Source organism: Vombatus ursinus, unplaced genomic scaffold, assembly GCF_900497805.2.
Source record: "Vombatus ursinus unplaced genomic scaffold, bare-nosed wombat genome assembly UNPS02014825.1, whole genome shotgun sequence".
NCBI classification, from domain to species: Eukaryota; Metazoa; Chordata; class Mammalia; order Diprotodontia; family Vombatidae; genus Vombatus; species Vombatus ursinus.
The window spans coordinates 12,445,329-12,464,571 of record NW_020954603.1 but is presented as its reverse complement, the minus strand read 5'-3'; the positions used below and the strand labels follow the sequence as shown (position 1 = coordinate 12,464,571).

Sequence of the window (19,243 nt, the reverse complement as noted above, 5' to 3'; positions counted from 1 at the left end):
TCTCTCCTGCCTCTCTGAATTTTCCTACTTCTACTCATGTTCAAATGCTTTCTCTCACTCCACCAAAGTTTCAGGTCCCTTTTATCTGTTTTCCTGAATTAGAATGTAAGCTCCTTGAAGGTAGGGATTATCTTTATTTTGGCTCATATTTATATCCCTGAGTTTTGAATGAAGATGGGCCCTAATAAGTATTTAATAAATCTTTTAGGTAACTATCTATATGATGTAGAGTTAATTAAGTGAAACTAGAGAATATATACAAAGACTCCAACAATGTAAATGGAAAGAACAACCATATATAAATCTCTGTACCTTATATAACAGCCTATTCCATATTCTTCTAGTTCTCATTTATCTCCCAGAGATTGTGCCCACTGATTCTTGTACTGACCTACCCATTGCACTACAAAGGAGCCATCTGTAAAATGAGGCAGTCAGATTACATTCCACCTCATTCTAGCTTTGAAATCATAGGGGAAAAAAGGGAGAACTCAAGCTTTCTGCTTTTCAGACCATTTACCTTAAAGAAAAGAAGCCTTTCACTTAGTGGAATGAAGCCTCATCTCACTAACACAGAGGAGATAGATATTCTTCATGTGAATTTTCCCCAATATTCTTTATCCTGTCTAGTGAGCATTATATTAGTCTTCTTTTTAATATTTAAGTAAATGAAAAGCAGGAAACACATACACACATGCACTCGCAAATACATACAAAGAAGTCTCAGTGCCATGTGTTTTTAGATGGAACAAATACATTCTTTAATTTTCTTTTGAGAAATTGAAACCCATTTTATTATTATGTAGGTTGGCTCACTGCCTTTTTCCCTCCTCTGAAGAGTTTTCTTGCACCGGGTAATAAGGCCATCATTCGAGTGCTAATAGCATCTAAAATTGAGGTCCACCAGGAAAAATTTGTACTCTCAGCAGACTTAATGTTTGTTTGTAGGTTTTCTATCTCTCTCTCCATCTCTTCAGCTTTCTTATGAAACCCTTCCTCCATCAACTTCTTTTGTTCCTTAGAGAAGACAAAAGCACATCAGCATTATAGCTTGGATAATCCCCATTCCACTAAGAACCAGGACTTAGTAATTGCCTGGTAATTGCCTTGGTCTAGCACTTTTGTGTATTTCTGCTACATAAGGTATGAGCCCTAGGTAGCTTAGAAGAGGGGAAAAAAGGCACAGGGGATTTTACCTCAAAGAGACATTTCTGGGCAGTGAGAAAAACTATCTGGAAGTTAGGCCTTTCTGCAATGACTCAGAGCTTCCCCAATGCTAGAGTCAAGAAGCTAGACCTCAGGGCCAATGCTGAAATCTGTAGCAACTGAACACAAAGTCAACTGGGTTGGAATCATGGTCCTGAAAGGGGGGAGGTAGGTGGTACAGTGCTAGACTTGGAGTCAGGAAGGCCTGAGTTTGAATCCTGCTTCTGACATTTGCTAGCTGTGACTGGAGTTATACACCTGACTCCCCAAGTTGTTGTGAGGATAGAAAATGAAATGACATATACTTTGTAAACCTTACAATGACATATAAAATGCAAGTTATCATCTTCATCATTATTCTCAATTCATATTCAAGTGGACCAGATGTCCATGTTAAAAACAAAACAAAACATAACATGCTGTCTAGAGAGTGAGTCAAGTTGGGCTCATGTCAACTTCAAAATGGTTCGGCTCTTTGTTTCACACTGAAACAAATGTGAATCAATATCTACTCTCTCTATTACTAGCCTGGGCTGGTTCTGGCCACATTACATGAGTTTAGGCTGGGCCTGAATGCACAAGGTAGTTGGGATGGTTCTGGATCTTTGTTCCAAAAAGCTTTTAGTCCTTGGGTTCTGGAATCTCCTTCTGGAGAGAAAAGGCTCATTCTAACTGAGGCTCAGAGAAATATGTGGATCTCCCATGGGGAAAAAAAGCACTGAGGAATGTTTGCTACACTGATGACTATATGTTAAAGTGTCTGCCTTTTATAAAAGGAATACAGCAGAAAAGCCTCTGGGCAGTAGGTATTTGCCTTGAATTAATTGTGTCTTTGGTTAACTGGAAAAACACAGATATTGGAAGGGGCTTATGGACTTCGAATCTCATAGGCTGTAAACCTGTAGAGTAACTTTAATTTGGGGTACCCTTGCTTGGGCCACTCACTGTGAAAGCTGGGGTGATACTCCATGAATGACACAAAAATCCTTTCATCTGTACAATTGGTGCTTTGCTTCCTAAGCACTGCCCCAGTCTCCATGTACCTTTATCTTATGTTCCAGAATCATCTCCTGTTCTCTCAGGATCTGGGTCCTGTGTTCCATCATCTTAATTTCCAATTGCTTAATGTTTTCTTCATAACTTCTCTGCTGAGCTTCCATCTTTTGCTGCATTTCCATTAGTTGCTGTTCCAACATCTTCTTCTCCTTCTCAGCTGCATCTTTTTTGAACTGTTCAACTGTTTGATGGAATAGAAAACATGAGAAGATTAAACTGAGTGAGGCTAGTTTTCATTTCCTGTGAAAAAGCATTTATTAAATGCTTGCTAGGGGCTAGGCACTGTGCCAAACATGTGAGAGATAAAAAAGAGATTAAAAACAACTCCTGCCCAAAGGAGCTGGCATTCTAGAGGAAGAAGCAACATGAAAATATATAAAAAAGTAATGTGTGAATATATATAAAAATGTAGATGCGAGATGTGTGTATGTGCGTGTGTGTGTGGAGAGAGAGACAGAGACATAGGCAGACAGAGAATGAATAGGAGGCAATACAAATGGAGAAGGAGGCATTAAAGACTGGTGGGACAATGAAAGGCCTTTCCAAATAGGTGGGATTTTAGCTGAGGTAAGAGTTATGAGGAGCATTAATGGCAGAAGGGACAGCTAGAGGAAAGACCTGGAGATCAGAGATGGCTTGTTGTGTCTGGGGAACAGCAAGTAAGTGAGTAGCACGCATGGAGGGAAGTAAAGAAAGAGTTAAGAAAATGGTAAAAACAGGAAGGGCCAAGTTATGAAGAGCTTTAAAAGTAAAATGTTGAACAGAGAAGTTTATATATGATCCTGGAGGTAATAGGGAATCATAGGAGGTTATTGAGCAGGAGAGTGACATATGCATTTTCTCCTGAACTCGAAACACAAACTGATTATGAAAAAGAGACTGGAAATTCTTAAATTTCTCTGTCTTGATTAGACCCAGAGAAGCTGAGCTGAGAAAGTCTGCAGGGAAAGCCCTTTCCGACCTCCTAGATTTACAGTCATGATCACAATTGCTTGTGATCCCAGCAGGATCTGGGACAGTAGAGAAGAAGGAATCCCAAGCATTTTTGGAAAATCTTCATGTCACACTGAGGGCCTTAGGGAAATTTTGTTCCAAACCCACCAAATCCCTGCATGACTAGGTCATCATACTCCATCCCCTTCTACCTTCCATGGCCTTCTCTTGTTCAGTGAGAGCTTGATCTGTCTGCAGGATGGATTCTCCTGTCATCTCCAGTGACCGTAGAAACCTTTGGAGGACCTCATCTGCCTGGACAAGCACATGAGACAGACACGCATAATTTTCCCCAGACTGAGTCAGATGCTGAGAAGGGCAAACCTTCTGTGGTAGGAGCAATATCTGCTATATAGGCTAGAATATTCTTTTCCTTAAAAGGTATTGAGAGAATTTTGGGGGATGTGATTGACTCAGAAAACTAAATACAGAGGTCATGGATGTGACCTACTGGTCAATGAGTACCAAAAAGCCAAAGCACAAGGAGGTACAGCTATGAGTATTTCATTTCCTTCCAAGCTTGAACCTGAGGTACTAGGCCAGCCTGCATCAGGCCTGGCCTATTGTGACCCTCATATGGCCTAGTTTCCTAAATTCCACAGCATATTCTCTAGGCAGAAAGAAGAGATTTCTGTCAAGAACTTCCAGCTGAGATGTGAACTAAAAAGGCAACAGTATCTAGACATTCTCCTCTTGGGTGGTTATTGGTTATTGGTAGGAGAAAGTCAATGCTCAGCCATCCAGGGGGATCAATAGAGCCCTGCTTGTCACGTCACCACTCCTGGCCTCCAGGTCTTTCCTCACCTTTATCCCTTTCTTGGGTACTTGATGGTAATGGTTCATTATTTTTTCTCTCTCTTCCCTGTAGAGCTTGTAACCCCCTGGTACAGAGAAGATGCCTTGAGAAATGGATTCCATCAATGTCTGTGAGAGGTAGTTGAGCTTAATTTCACAATATCTGATTGAATGTTCCTCATTTTGACGTATGAAACCATTCTTCTTATTTTCTAAGATTTGCTGCCAGTGAGATGGAGGGAAAGACATGCAGGAAAAAGGAAGAGTTACATCAGTAATAATTAAAAAAAAAACAGGTGATGATTGGCACAGTGCCCCAAAAGGTATCAAAGTGCCATCATTTTATTAGAGAAAGAGTAAGATTCTAGAGAAACTGTTGAGAAAAGGTCTACTTTGCTTTGTTTTTCTGGCAAAATGTATAGTGTGCTAGAATAAAACTTAAAATTCTGGCCTGGGAAGCTGGGAGACTTGGGTTCTGGTTTTAAATTTGCTATTCTAGGTCACCATGGACAAATCACCTATCCTTCCTGGTGCTCAGTGTTCTCTCACTCTCAAAATAAGGTGATTACATCAAATGATCTCCCAAGTCTGTCACTCCTGGAATCCTACAATAATGATTCTTCCTTTGGTGTGGGCCAAGTGAGTGTTACAAGACTCAGTAAGACTGAGCAGATATTTGAACTGGCAGTATGCTGCTAGAAGGAATCTGAGGGTGCTCAGGGTGGGAAGGTATGTAGAGATGAGTGAATCTGTGAGCTCAAGAAAAACTGCAATGTGCTCTGCGAAAGCCATGATGCCATCTATTCAGCAAATATGTGAGTGGGTGATATTTTGTCTTCTAAGAAATAACTGATTTCAATGTGTCACAGGGAGGGAGCATCTTTTCATGATAAGTGAGATTTAGGTCTTCATGCGTCTAGCTCTCTAGAGAAACCAGGCTCTTCTCTCATGAGCTAGGGATACAAGCCCCAAGGTCAAAAAAATTAGAAAGAGTCTGACCAGTCTCTAGGCTTCACTCAGAAAAGAGAGGCAACGAGGAGTATAAATAGCTGAGAGAACATACCACCAGTTCCTCCTGGAACTTGTGTGTGTCATCCTTGAAAGAATGCTTCATGAAAATTGAGATGGCTTCTTTCTCACAGTCTGTATGTAGGTTTATCAAGTCCTGGAGAGTTTCCGTGGGCAAGTCTACCTTTAAGGCCATCTGCTCTACGTAATGGTTGGTAGCTTTTTGCACAGCAACTGAATTCTCAATCTGAGCCAATGCCAACACTGCGTTCTCCAGGCAGGGAATGTCTCCACTATAGATCGTCTTCACATAGATCTCTAGCAGTCTTCCCAGCCCTGATAGACAAGATGGAATGGAAAATAAGGCAAAGAAAAACCTTCTTTCAATTTGATCCAAGTGCCGTTTATTTGCTAGAACCCATGCCTGGCTAAGGATATCTTTGTCAGTATTCTTAGCAAGTGACTTCCTATAGCAGTTAGATAACTTTGAGTTAAGGGAAGCCCATGACCACTCAAGGAAGCCTATTCTATATTTTAACAATTTAAATGGTTAGTAAGACTCCGTGCTTACCAAACCTAAATATACCTCTGAGCAAATTCTGCCCATTTCTCCTAATTTTAACCTCTGGGTCAAGGAGAATGGATCTAAGAATTCTTCCATGGGCTTATTTTTGTGTGAACTTCATTCCTTTCAATATTTTTAGTTGTCCTTTCCTGGAAATTTTTGACCTTGTCTAGGTCTTTCCTAAAGTGTGGTGCCTAAAACTGAACACAGAATACCAGATGCAGCCTAACTGGAGCCAAATAAAGACAGGAGAATTATTACTTAACTCATTCTTGGCAATGAAGGCTTGAATAATTTGTGTTTTAGACTAACGACTCTTAATGGAACCTTCTAATCCAAGAAATTCTCCAGAACTATTGTCTATCTCTATCTCCTCTGTACTCTATTTAAGTTGATACTTTGAACCCAAATGGAGAACTTTATATTCTTATAAGGTTCCATTATTCATTTAGGGTCATTTTTTAGCCAGCCAGGATAACTTTTTACCTGTTTCATTCAATGTATTCGTTGTCTCTCTGAGCTCCATGCCATCTGCACATTGGATTACCATTCTATTTGCATCTTCTATAACTTTGTAAATGTTACTGAGAAAGGTATAGAGCCCCAAAGCATGGCATTATAGACTTCTTTTCAAATTCACCTCAGGCTGTTAAGGACTATTTTGGGGGACTGCTTATTTAATATGTTCTGAATATACCCTACAGTTTTACCATCTATTTTGTGTCTATTTTGTTCATAATCACAGCATGACACACTGTTAAATATTCTCTTAAAATCTAACTATGCTAATTTGACACTATCCTGATCTACATCAATTCAGTTACAGTGTCTTACAAGGAAATTTGCTTAATCCACTGGATGTAGTGAGCACCGATTCCCTTTCTTAATGCTCACAAACCATCCCCTTAATGACGTGTCTTTCCATTTTGCCAGATAGAAGTCAGTCACTGGTTTATAGTTTGCTACCTCCACATGCTTCCCCTTTGTAAAATTAAGGCAAGTGCCTTTCTCCAAACCTATGACACCTCTCTAATGGAGATTTAGTCTCCATCAAAGAACACTGACATGGTTTCAGAACACATATTCCTGGGAATTTGTAAACCGAAAGATAGGGAAACAAGAACAAAGAAACCCACACTTGTAGTGAGATTAATACAAAAAGTTTACAATATCTGTACACATACAAAGAAACAAGGAACACATATCCAATCCCAGTCAAGTATGCGTTGGAGAAAAGAAAACTCACGATTCCCATTGACTATGATTCCCCCACTAAGGGTCTTGGTTTTTGCATTGGAAAAGATGTAAGAGCAGAAGTTGTCTGCCTGATCCTTGAATGCGGGCTCCAGCTGGCTTTCTTGGACATCTTCAAGATGAGTTAAGAGGGCCTTATCATTTGTTGGACGGTCAAAAGTAAAACACTTCCGTTTTGGAAAGAATTTTCTGATGCACTCTCGAGGAAGGTTGGCCCTTTGAACTTTGGGATTCTTGCCTGAGGGGTAGGAAAACAGGGATCATGGTAATGCATAGGCCTAGGACAAAGAGTTGATGAAGATGTTTATGACTGGTAATTGCTGTATTCAAATCTTCATGTATCCAGTCCTAAGGTAGAAGGATAGACGCAGAATTTTTAAAATTAGAAGTGATTTAGGGAGATTACTAGAAATCAGACAACAATTCAGTTCTTGTAAGGATAATGTATTATTCAGAGGAGGCACCTAGACACATGCAGAGAAAATGGATTTGCCCCAAATCTGAACAGAACCTCTTACAGATTCAATGTTGAGCTAAGACCAGGTAGAAGTCAGCGAATTATAGATAGTCTAATTATAGATAATATAGAAAGAGAATTGTGGCTCCCTAAAATGAAAGAGACCCAAGAGATGAAAGCTAAGATCAGGAAAAAGTTAGACTTTCAGGTTGATAAAGGAGATGCTCCTTGTTTGAAGTTCACAATTCTACCACTACAAACAGAATTAGCCATTGAGAGAAAACTGTCTCAGAAATTATCTTCAACATTTCTTCCTCATCTTTAACCTCTGTAACCAATCAGTTTCTAATTCTACCCCCATAACATCTCTTGGATTTATTGCCTTCCATTCACTTACACCCCACAGTCCCTTGAGTTCAGACCCACATCACCTCTCACCTGGACTCTTGCAATAGCCTCCTAACTGGTCTTCCAGCCTCCACTTCCTCCTCTCTCTTACTCATCTCACACACATGACCAAATTGATAAAGTTGATGAACAAGGCTGATTATGTTATCACCTGGCTCAAGAAGCTAGCTACGGTGGTTCCTTAATGCCTCTGGGACCCAACACAAACATGACAGATTTCCAATCTAGTTTTAGTCCTACTAGATTCAATTCCCACAGCTCTCCTTCCATTTTCTTTGGCAGTCACCTTGACCTTCCTGTTCTCTATGTATGACATTCTATCTTCCATTTGTATCTTTCTGCCTAGTCTGCCTTTATGCCTAGACTCTTCTCCCTATCACCTTTTCATTTGGAACTTGCGGCTCTCTGCAGCCCTCTGGTTTGACAGTACCTCTTATAGAGGCTTTTGATGATCCCTGCAGCTCTTTAGTCCTTTTTACCTCCCTCATTCCCTAATTTATTCTGTATATTTTTTATCTAATGATCTTTTACCTTTTACCATTAGCATGTAACCTTTTTGAGGATAGGCATTTTTGTCCTTTTATTCTGAACACCTAGCACAATCCTTTGGATGGTGTAGATATTTAATTAATGATTTTGACTGGAATTGAAGGAACTCATTGCCAAACATGGTTGAGTGATATTTCTAGTGAGATCAGCATCTCTGCCTGTACGTCGTTAAGGGATTACCAGCATACAATGAAAATAGTGCAAGATTAGAGATTTGTACATTTAGATTTATAACCCCTTATGAAGTGTTAGAAGAAGAAAGGCTACTTAGAGCAATGACAGAGCTGAATGGGAGCATCTGATGGTCAGTTTGAAATCTTTAGGATAAGCAAGATATATTTGAGAGAGACATAGCCAGTGTTTCTCTAGAATTCTCCAGAGGAGAAATTCTCTCCTCATAACCTCATGAATTTAGAGTTAGGGGGATTTTAGAGATCTTGAAGTCCAAAATCCACCTTTTACAGATGAGGAAACTGAGGTTCAGAGACATTAAATGACTTCCTCAAAGTCACATAAGCAGTAAGTGTCCAAAGTTGTAATTTGAACCCAGGGCTCTGACTGCAAATGTCATTCCCATTTTGATGTACAACATGTCTTCTCAAGGACATGGCTATCTATCTCTTGTTATGAGCAAGTTTTATGCTGTTACTAAAGAGGAAGAATTCTTCAAGATGTGCACTGGACTGAATGAAATAACCCTGACAATCAAGTCATTCACTTTTATTGAAATTCCATGCTCACCTACCAACTGCAGGACATATAGAAACATCTACCTATTTTTGTAAATTCATATAATACAAACCTATCACAGAAGTTGGCAAAAATCATGTTTCTCAGGGATTTTCCCCCTTGGGAAACATCACTACATTATGGAAATTCTGGAGCTACAAAAAAGAGATTAACTGACCCTCAACAAAGCCATGACAGTCTGACACCAGGCTGTCTTGATAGCTTTCATTTCTACAGTCCATGAGATTCAAAAAAATAAGTCCCAGGAATAAACATCTAAGTTTCAAAGAACAGGAAAAAAACATTTGATGTCATTTCCCGCCATACTGCCCAGGGCCACCCATGTGCCCAATCTTGATTCCTGATAAATTACCTTTACTGAGTTTCAAGGCATTTTCCAGGTATTCATCTGGGGTGATGGGGTGGCCGTCTAGCTCAAGCTCCAGGGTGAAATCCCGCACAGTCCACACAAAGTCTGGAAAGAAGCCCACAAACTCTGCTGAGTCTTTTCCAATAGCATTAGGTGAGGATTTGACCTTGATGAGCTCTGTCAGCTCTGTCACATATCTAAGATCATGGATAAGGAAAAGGAAACACCTGCCGGCCTCATCAGTTCCCAGTTATATTTGTGGAATCTTCCCTTCCCTCCACTGAGTCTTATAAATTCTCTCCCCCACCTTCTCTTCTGTACTCATGGTATTTCAATCCCAGATGTAAAAGGCAGAACTTTTGGGGGGAGTGCCTGATTAACTGAATATGTTCTTCAAACCGTTTTGTGAGACTGCAGTTCTCATCATGGTTCCTGATTGCCGTAACATTAGAACAGAAGCACTTGTATGAAACCCAGCATTTATTAAGTGCTTACTATGTATCAGGCATTGTTCCAAATGCTAGGTATACAAATAAAGGGAAAAACATGGACCCTGCTCTCAAGGATGATACATTTTAGTATAAGGGATGATAGAGAAGATAACCTCTTGGAAAAGACAGGTTGAGATGGAATCAAAGGTACATGTAGAGGGATTTGCCTTGGCAAGGAGAGGGGCTACCTCTTCATGTGAGATGGGGTGAATGATGGGATGTAAAGGAAGACACATGAGTGATGTGAGATGAAGCAGAGGGGAAAAGAGGGTTGGCAGTGATAAGGCAGAGGGAAAGATGGAATGATCAAGTCATTTCAGAGTTCTTGAACATGGAAGCAAAATATTTATGTGCAATGGCAAGTTCAACCAAGGTTCACCCGAGGCTTCATTTGTGGGCCTGGTGCCAGACTGTCATGCAAGGATCAGCCAATCTGGTTTGGGGGACATTGACCCAAAAGGTTGGCCACCCAGTGACATGTATTTCTGGGCAGAGTAACTCATGATGACAGCTCCTAAAGTATGGATAGTTTATCATCTATCCTGGTGAGGGAACATTAGCATTGAGCATGTCATGGATGTTCTGAAGTTCTGAAAGGATACTGCATCTGCTCCAAGGCCTGGTGGTTGATGGTGCTCATGCTGTTGTAGACAAAAGTGCTGCTCAGCAGGATGGCCAGGGCGAAGATCCAGCAGTCATTCTCAGAGTCATCCTACAAGACAGATTATGTCAGTGAGCCCATGATTCCACCCTCCATCCATGACACTGTATGACAAGCTAGAGTTAGTGGTCAGTTCCACTGGAGTCAGTAAACACTCATATATTCAAGATTTGGTGTTTTAGGGTTGAGGCTGGAGGTTGTAGTCTAAATCATTACCTGGAGTCTATGCCTAGAAGATTATCTAGCTGGCTATCTATTGATCTATCCGTCCATCCTTGTCTGTCTGTCCATATTTTACTTGGTCTACTTTCTAAGCTAATTAATCAGAGAAAGGTCAAGGCTGATAAAACTGGAGACTACTTTTGCATTCAGGTTTACCAATCAAGCAAGACACTGGTAGCCTGTGCAAGTCAAGTCAAACTATCACCACTACCTTGACCACCTCCTCCCTGGAGATTTTGATAGAGATAGCCCAGGGCTGTGAATTCAAGATTGTTCTATCTATTGGAATAATAATGCCACCCAGACAACAAAACCACATGTATATCTATGAACCTGTTAGCTCTTTGCTATCTGGACATCATTTTGACCTGAAGTTCCAGGTCAGCTAATGAGGAGAAGGGAAGGAGGTGGGAAACACCTGAGAGGGACCCCCAGCAGTTACTTCAGTTCTAGATCACTCTGCTTCTATGTGTGTGTATGTGTGTGTGTGTGCGCATGCATGTGTATAGGGGCTTTGAACTTCCAGATGGCCCATCAGGGTTATAGCACCAAAGAGTATGTGGCAACATTCAAGATGATGTACCACCATTAAATGGGGCCTACTTTGTTTCTATTTTTGTGTGGAAAGATCCCATGTCTGATGAATATCTTTAACGTTTATTTTTCCTAGTTTCCATGTACTCTAGGGCCATCAAAAGCAAGAGGAGATGACAAACAGGGTGGGAAGGCCCATTGTCCTATCTATCCTTAGTGTGTGAATTCTATGAGCTAAAGAAGATTGGGTGGTACAAAGATGGAGCTCATGTAGTCATTATTGAACTTTGGAAAGAGGGAAAATATTTCCCAGCAGATTAGGGGTATAAGGCAAAATAGTGACAGGTAAAAAATTACAAAGAGAAACTGACATGAAAGCAGTCCCAGGGTCGAGGGGAGATTTTTTTAATCTTTTGTTCATTGCCAAGGTAAAGGACCTTGACAATGAATCTCTTCATTTTCCACCAGTTTTTTCGACTCCAGGGACCATCATGCCTCCCTTAGGATAATCTGATCACCCCAAATTTCATCACCATGCTGGTCAACTGGATTTTTCATTCTCAGCACCTTCTCAGCTCCCTCAGTTTCCTCTCTGCTCTGATTGGAAGGTTGGAGGATGCAACAGTAAACTCCTCTCAAAGTCTTCTTTTATAGGGGCCTCAGATGAGAACTTTCTAGGTGACTCGCTATTTTCTATCAGCAACTCTACTTGGTTTCAACTCCACACAATATCATGCCCCTATACTAGATCTTCCCTTGTCCTCTTCCCCAGTGTGTTTCCTTTTGTCTTTCTCCATTAATTTGAAACTTCCTTAAGGTTAGAGACTGCCTTTCTTTGGCTTTTTCGTATACTCGGCACCCCACAGATACATTGCACAAGCAGCCCTTGGCAGGAGGCTTTTGTACCCACACACAGGCCTGCCAGGTGTAAGAGGTCATTCCTTCTTAGCTCAGGCAGAGCCAGGAAGGAGAAATGGGTGAGCAGAATGTCACAAATTAATTTACCTTTTCCACGTCTCCAAGGCCCTCAGTATCAAGCAGAACTAAGGCATGGTCTGGTTTGCTGGGGTGAGGGACACACCACATCCAGATGCCCTTTGTGTGAGACTGCACAGTGGAACCAAGGGAGAAGCCTGCAAGGGAAGGGTGAGACATGAGGGCCCAGGGGAGGCAGGGAGCCCAGAGGCTGCAGCAGCCCCTAAAGGGAGAAGATGGGGAGCTCCTTAGTGGGGAAAGAATGAGAATGAGGATCAGAATTAGCATTATGCAGCACATTTTATGTGTTCTTTCCTTCTGTCTTCACAGTAATGCTGTGAACTAGGTGTTTCTTTTACCTCCATTTCACAGAGGAGGAAACTGAGACTGAGGGAGGTAAGTTATTAGACCTGGGTCACACAGCCAGTGAGCTGATCTACAATGAAAAGCAAAAGTTTCTACTCTGCAGGAGCCACAGGCCAGTAATACACACACACACACACTCACACACTGTACAGCAATGAGATGATTTCTAGGAATCAAATCACCTTTAGTTTCAGTTTCAGTCAATTGTTACCTAAAAACTATCTTTTCATGAACTTGGAAAATCTTTCTCTAATAGAGGGATGGGGGAGGGGGAAGGCATTTATTAAATGCCTACTATGTGCCAGGCACAGTGCTAAGCACTTCAAAAATTTGAAAACTTCTCATTTGATTCTCACAGCAACATTGGAACATAAATGTTATTGTTATATCCATTTTAAGGTTGAGGAAACTGAGAAAAACTGAGATCAAGTGACTTGTGCAGACTAACACAGCTAGTCAGTATCTGCGTCTTGATTTGAACTTCAGTCTTCCTGACTCTAGGTCCAGCATTCTATCCACTTTGAGGGTTTGTCCAGAATGCTTATGAACCAAACATCTACACAGAGAGCCTACTTCTCCTTAATTCCCTTAAAACCTCAAATGATTTTTCCTTGAGGAGAATTATCTTTCTCTTCACTATTTTCTATTATTTTATTTTTGGTAGGCACTAGTTTGCTGGTGTTTGTTTTATTGGTATTTTTATTATTGAAATATTGTTTGAAGTCTACATTTTCTGTATTCATTAGGTCACCAGTTTTATTCAAACATTTGCCAGCAGCAAAGCAGAAGTGAGCCTAGGGGAGCCTCATACACTTATTTGTTAGATTGATTTCAGTGTAAAACATGAGAGATGTCCACCTATTGTTGGCTGGAACCCTTCCAAAGGAATGCTAGTATGGGAATGCCTACTCACTGTGTGGAGAAAACACTGAAAGGTCTTTACATACATTATAAGACATTTTAGACAGATGTGAGATATGGGGAGAGTTTTCAGGAAAGAAAACAATGCAATTTATGCTCTGGGAGAGATTCCTGGCAGTAGGAAACTTTGTCAGATGTCTAGAGAGAAATCCAGGAATTGGAAAGCTGAAACCTCTGTGTGTTAACTGTTCATTAGAATATGAGCTTCTTGAGAGCGGGGGCTGTCTTGATTTTGTATTGGCCTCATCAATGGCATTTAGTACTTACTAAATTCATTCATTCATTAAGGGGAAGAAAGGGAGGTGAGATTCTAAAGGTAAAGTTGTTAATATTGTTCAGGGATCACTTTGCATCAAATTATGTCAATTCCCAATACATTTCAGTCCACAAACCACAACGTACAGCAATAGTGCAGAAAGCCCTGAGTCTAGAGTAACAGGATCTGGGTTCAAATCTGGCCTCTGTTGTTCACTACCTGTGTGACACTGGGCAAATCACTCTCTGGGAGTCTGTATGGGGTGTTCAGGGAGGACAAGCACCTCTGGTGTGAGGGCTTGCTGATGCCTTTTCAGGGCTGCTGATCCACCTTTGGTGTCCACCTCTCACCCCGTTCTCATCTATGTCTCCAAAAAGCTTAAAATGCACGCAGCCACACCCCAGTAAAACCATCTTAAACCAGGTTGAGGGTAACTGAGAGGCCTCACATCTGTCAGTAAGTTAAGAGGATGTCTACTCCAAGCATGTGAGACTTCCCCAGGAGGAATGGGTGAAGGAAAACAATTTGTTCCAGCGGCCATGAAGGTGACTGAAGCTGGTGCTTGGTCAGACACCAAAGTCGGCCAGGGCATCCCAGGCCATTGCCAGTCATCCTGAATTTTGTCTCACCACTGGACACAGACGACTGTGGAAGAGAAAGTGAGGCTGATGGTTTTATGCAACTCTGCCTTACTTGAGTTCAATACATGCCTAAGTCAAGAATTCACCGCATGATATCATTGGTCTCTTCAAAACTGAAGGATGAAAAATAAACGACACCCCTCTGGAGCTTACTTTCCTCAACTGTAAAAAAAGAGGGAGGTTGAGTCAGATGTCCCCTGTGGTCTCTTCTAGCTCTGTGTTGATGATCCTGTGAGAACAATCCATATGATGAAAATGTTTCCCTCTTGTGATCTGGCTGCTCTGATTACTCACAGGAGTAAGTGACAACCGCATTCTCAGACCGACATAATGTAGAGGAGAGGCGATAATCCTGAGGGGATGCAGGGCTAGCAGGAGGTAAGAAACACAGCCACTAGGAGACAGGCAGCCAGGGACAGGACATTTTTCTGTTTTCAAAGAAATGCAACCATTTTTAATGCTAGAGCATTTGAGTATCTTTGTCATGAAGACATTTGTTGTGGGATCATTTAATTCACAAGTATCACAGTGTAAGATCTAAGCCTTTGGTGGACACTCCATCTCCTGACTCGATTTCCTGCCTGGAATGCTCCCCCTCTTCACCTCTGCCTTTTGGCTTCCCTGTTTCCCTTCAATTCTCAGCTAAACTTAAGTGAGAAACTTGTCTGGATCCCTTTAATGCTAGTGCCTTTCCTCTAATAATTATCTCCAATGTATCTCGTATAGATCTCATTTGTACTCAGTTGTTTGCAAGTTGTCTACTCCATTAGACTGTGAGCTCCTTGAGATCAGAAAGTGAATTTTCCTTTCTCTGTCTCCTCAGCACTTAGCATCGTTTCTAGCACATAGTAGGTACTTAATAAATGCTTGTTGACTGATTAGAAGGCAACAATAAACCAGGGTCCAATTTTTAAACCTTCATTAAGTCTCAGACATGCCTTGTAGCAACTCTAACCCTGTGGCATAATATCCTCCAAAATTAGACTCCCGGAGGTGAGAGAGTTCACTTACCTACATTCTTTCCTGCCAGTCTGTTCATCAGGTAGGATTTTCCAGTACGGTACAGGCCAACAATAGCTACTACCACCACTGGCTTGGTAATGGAAGTTAGAATCTGTAGGGCTTGCTGGTTTACCATCAGTTTTTCATTCTTGTTTTCTACCAGACATATGGGGGCCTCCATGTGCTCTGCTGATGCCATGGTCACCTGTAAATGCAAAGGAGCCCCTTAGACAGAAGTGAAGGTGCAGAATTCACACAATCCTCAACTGAGACTGCCTAGGTGAGTCAGATATTAGGAACAGCAGAAGAGAGAATGTTCTGTGCTTGTGGAATTCTGTTTTTAGGAACAAAGAACTGGCAATGACAAATAATAATGTTGATGATATTAATGGCAATGATAATAATGACCTCTATGTAGTGCCTTAAGAATTACAAAACACTTTACAAATATCTTATCTTATCCTCATGACAAGCCTGGGAGGTAAGTATGATTGTTATCCCCATTCTTACAGAGGAGGAAACTGAGGTAGACAGTTTCTGGGTTTAAACAGAGGTCTTCCTGATTCCTGGCCCAGCTCTCTGTTCACTACACCACTGAGCTGTCTTGCCCAGATGTCCTGTCACTTCATTCTTGATCCCTAAGGCTGTCACATAGGAAAAATATTCCCTATCTTTGAAAGTACAAGTTTCTACCTGGTACAATACTCATATCTCTTTGCATTATGTTGGTCCAGGTTCACAGTGGCCATGGACATGCATTGGTGTGAGGGAGGGATTATATAGGACAGTGTCTAGGGCAAATACTTTGAGATAAATAGCTTTTTATTAGTGCCTGGTGCTAGTCCCTTCTTAGTGTTGCCTGAATGACTTTGGGGTGATTTCTGTCCATCCCTCCCTTTCTCCCACCTCACTCTGAGGTTTCTGATTATTGCTATAATTTCTATTTCCTGACTTCTGTTTGTCCTCTCAATTTGTGGACACCAAGGAGCTCTTTCATTTAACTGGCATAGAATTGTTCTTAATCATTGGCATCATGGCAGAGTTGATAAAGAGTTGGTTTGAGAGCCAAGAAAACATAGATTAAATACTGTCTCTGACATGACCTGAATTTGTGACCTTTGGCAAGTCACTTAATCTGCCAATGGCCCATGAATCTTTATAAGATTATAAATTGCAGAACAGTTGTAGGCCTATATTGGTAGAAGGAGTTTCATTCCTAGGAGATTATTAAACCAATGAAAGCTTAGGTCCTTATCCACTCCCAAAAAAAGACAATCAAATTAATCATTGGTGGAAGTCACCCAATTTCTCAACAGTGAACAAGGATGCCTCATTAAAGGTCAGCTGCCTCTGACCTCATTAAAGAAATACGTAACTATCACCTCAGTAGCTGCTCTGACAATCACTGAAACTCTGGCTACCTAAGTCCCTCCAGGTGAAAGCTCTGGGGCTCTGGGGCTCTGGAGCTCTGGGGTGTACAGCCAGACCCCAGGCCCTGAGCCCCAGTTGAATCCAACCCTTACAGAAGTAGTTGAGTTGTAAAGAACTTCGTAGTCCTTTCTGGGAGCCAGGAAATGAGGCCAGGAGTGGGAATAGTCACTCCTCTGCCTTCCAGAGTCTCAGATTTCTGCCTGTTGTGTAGATGTTTTCCCTGGGTTTCTAGTCCCATGTAGATACACTGTGGATCTTTACTCCTAGGAACATCCCAGAGCTTGGACCAAAGCAGCCTTCACTGTGCCAGACCTGGAGGGCAGGCTGCCCTGTGTATCTACACTGACCTCATATGATATAGTGTCTATTAGATAATTTAGAGCAGTGCAAGGAGACTTTTCCCATTTCTCTTAGATTGGAAATAGTCAGCAGCTGGATATTCGGGGTCAGGAAAGAACAAGGAAAAGACATGTTATCCCCTAACATGTGACTTATTGAGGCCATGTGATAAGTTGGATATAGGGCTGGGCCTGGAGTCAGGAGGAGCTGGGCTCCCATCCTGTCAGCCACACATCCCAGCTTGGTGGCCATGGACTTACTGTCTCTGCACCTCAGGTTCCTCACCTGTGCAATGGACACAACAGCAAAGTACTTACTTCACTGGGCTGTCATGGTTTAAATGAGATAATTTCTCCAAAGCATTTAGTGAACCTTACCAGGGTAATTCAGACACCAGTTAGTGTTATTCTCCTTCACTCTTTTCCTACTCATTCTTTTAAGGTTCAGCTTGGACTGCTCCTAATAAATTAACTCCATCTGTTCTTTGCCTCATGGACCACTGTCTTGTGGTGGTAGTGAACACTGGCTGACAATAGATGATCCACTGGAGAAGGAAATGGTAAACCACTCTAGTGTCATTGCCAAGACAACCCTATGGACAACTGGTCTATGGGGTCATGAAGAGTCAGACATGAATGAACAACTCAACAACAACAACAACCACAAAAACAGCAACAACAACTCTTGCTCAACCAGCAGCGTCCCCATATAGAATCCAACCTTTGGTAGGAGCAAAGTCCTGGCAATCCTCCCAGCATTCTCCTAGCAGCCTGCTGAACAGCAGCGAGCCCACAGAGCCCAAGGGACCCAGGGCGAGGGCCGTCCCTGCTGCCCATGCCCCAAGCACCACCCAGGAAGGAGCAGGGCCATCCTCACAGGGGTCCATCCAGCACTGGGGGCAAAGAGGATGCGCCTCACTCCCTCTACACCTGTCTCCAGGCTGACAGCTACAGTCCACCCAGAGTATTCTGGAAACTCTCACTGCCCTGCTCCTCAGCAGTACAATTCCCAGCTGATGTAGACTCCGGGGCCTTTGCAAACCTTATAGATTCTGTCTTCTCCCAGCAAGAACAAATGCCTCTGCCATTGAGATTGTCCAGATGATAGAGAACCCGGCCCTACATGCCTGAAATCCAATTCTAGTGTGGTTTCCACTCCACTAGGCTGAGAATCGTTGATTCCACATCTCTAGGAGACCTCAAGATATCGTGTGGTCCCATCCCCTGCTTGTACAAACATATCATTTCATCTCCACTTCTGCTGATGAGAAAACTGTGGCTCACAGAGGTTAAAGGGGTTTGGCCAGGATCAGACAACTAGAAGAGACAGGGCTGGAAGCCAGGTCCCCCGTATCATGGCTTTGTCCTTTGTCCTTTAAGCTTGTCTCACTCTCCCTCAGCACTTCCCACTGCCTTAAAGGGGATAAGCTGCAGTATCTCCAGAACACAAAGCCAGGGGCCAGTAGCTAAGGCCAGAGGAAGCTGTTTGGATCAATCAGTGCCAAGCAAATGGTCTTGTTCAAGGGGCCCCCTTATCCCTTCTCACTGGGCTTTAATCCTGAGACAAACTTTCAAGCTCCAGGAAAAAGAGGCATGGAAGATAAGAGAAAACTTGGAAATAACCCTTACCTTTTTCAGGAGGCTTCAAGCCAGACCATTCAGGAGTGCTCTCACAAGTTTCCTCTTTCTCTCATTTCTTCCTTTATTTGCTCTTCCTTCTCCTCTCCTCTCTTCTTTCTATTGCTTATCCAAATGTTTCTCTTATTTATAGTAAGAAGAAAAGGGTGGGAAGGACAAGAGAAATTGAAACCAAAAGCAACTCTTGCTGTCTCTAACACTGTAAGTCTAGAATGGGAGACTAAAGCAGATGTGTGGGTGTAGTGTTTGAGAAATGCAGCAGGTGCCTAATTATTCCCCAGATGTGAGGGCTTCAACAGAAGTGTTTTCTAACACCAACCTCAAAAACCGTCTAGACATCCTTTGTACCTACCAGGAAAAACAGAGTGCCCAGGGCC

The 19,243-nt window shown here is 42.0% G+C and overlaps 1 protein-coding gene across 2 annotated transcripts; it reads right to left on the bottom strand.

The window, feature by feature from the left end:
- Positions 1-761: 761 nt before the first annotated feature.
- LOC114024922 (guanylate-binding protein 6-like) lies at positions 762-19,002 on the bottom strand. Of its 2 annotated transcripts, none has more exons than XM_027838179.1 (11): positions 18,858-19,002; positions 15,469-15,664; positions 12,304-12,431; positions 10,484-10,593; positions 9,394-9,587; positions 6,870-7,115; positions 5,114-5,394; positions 4,060-4,272; positions 3,408-3,510; positions 2,250-2,443; positions 762-1,017 (listed from the first exon to the last, which is right to left on the bottom strand). In XM_027838179.1, exons 2-11 carry the CDS (start codon positions 15,656-15,658, stop codon positions 799-801), a joined length of 1,878 nt encoding a protein of 625 aa, XP_027693980.1. In that variant the 5' UTR covers positions 15,659-15,664; positions 18,858-19,002; the 3' UTR covers positions 762-798. The 2 variants fall into 2 exon arrangements, with proteins under 2 accessions (XP_027693980.1, XP_027693981.1); XM_027838180.1 differs by lacking the exon at positions 18,858-19,002 and adding an exon at positions 18,271-18,370.
- Positions 19,003-19,243: the final 241 nt, after the last annotated feature.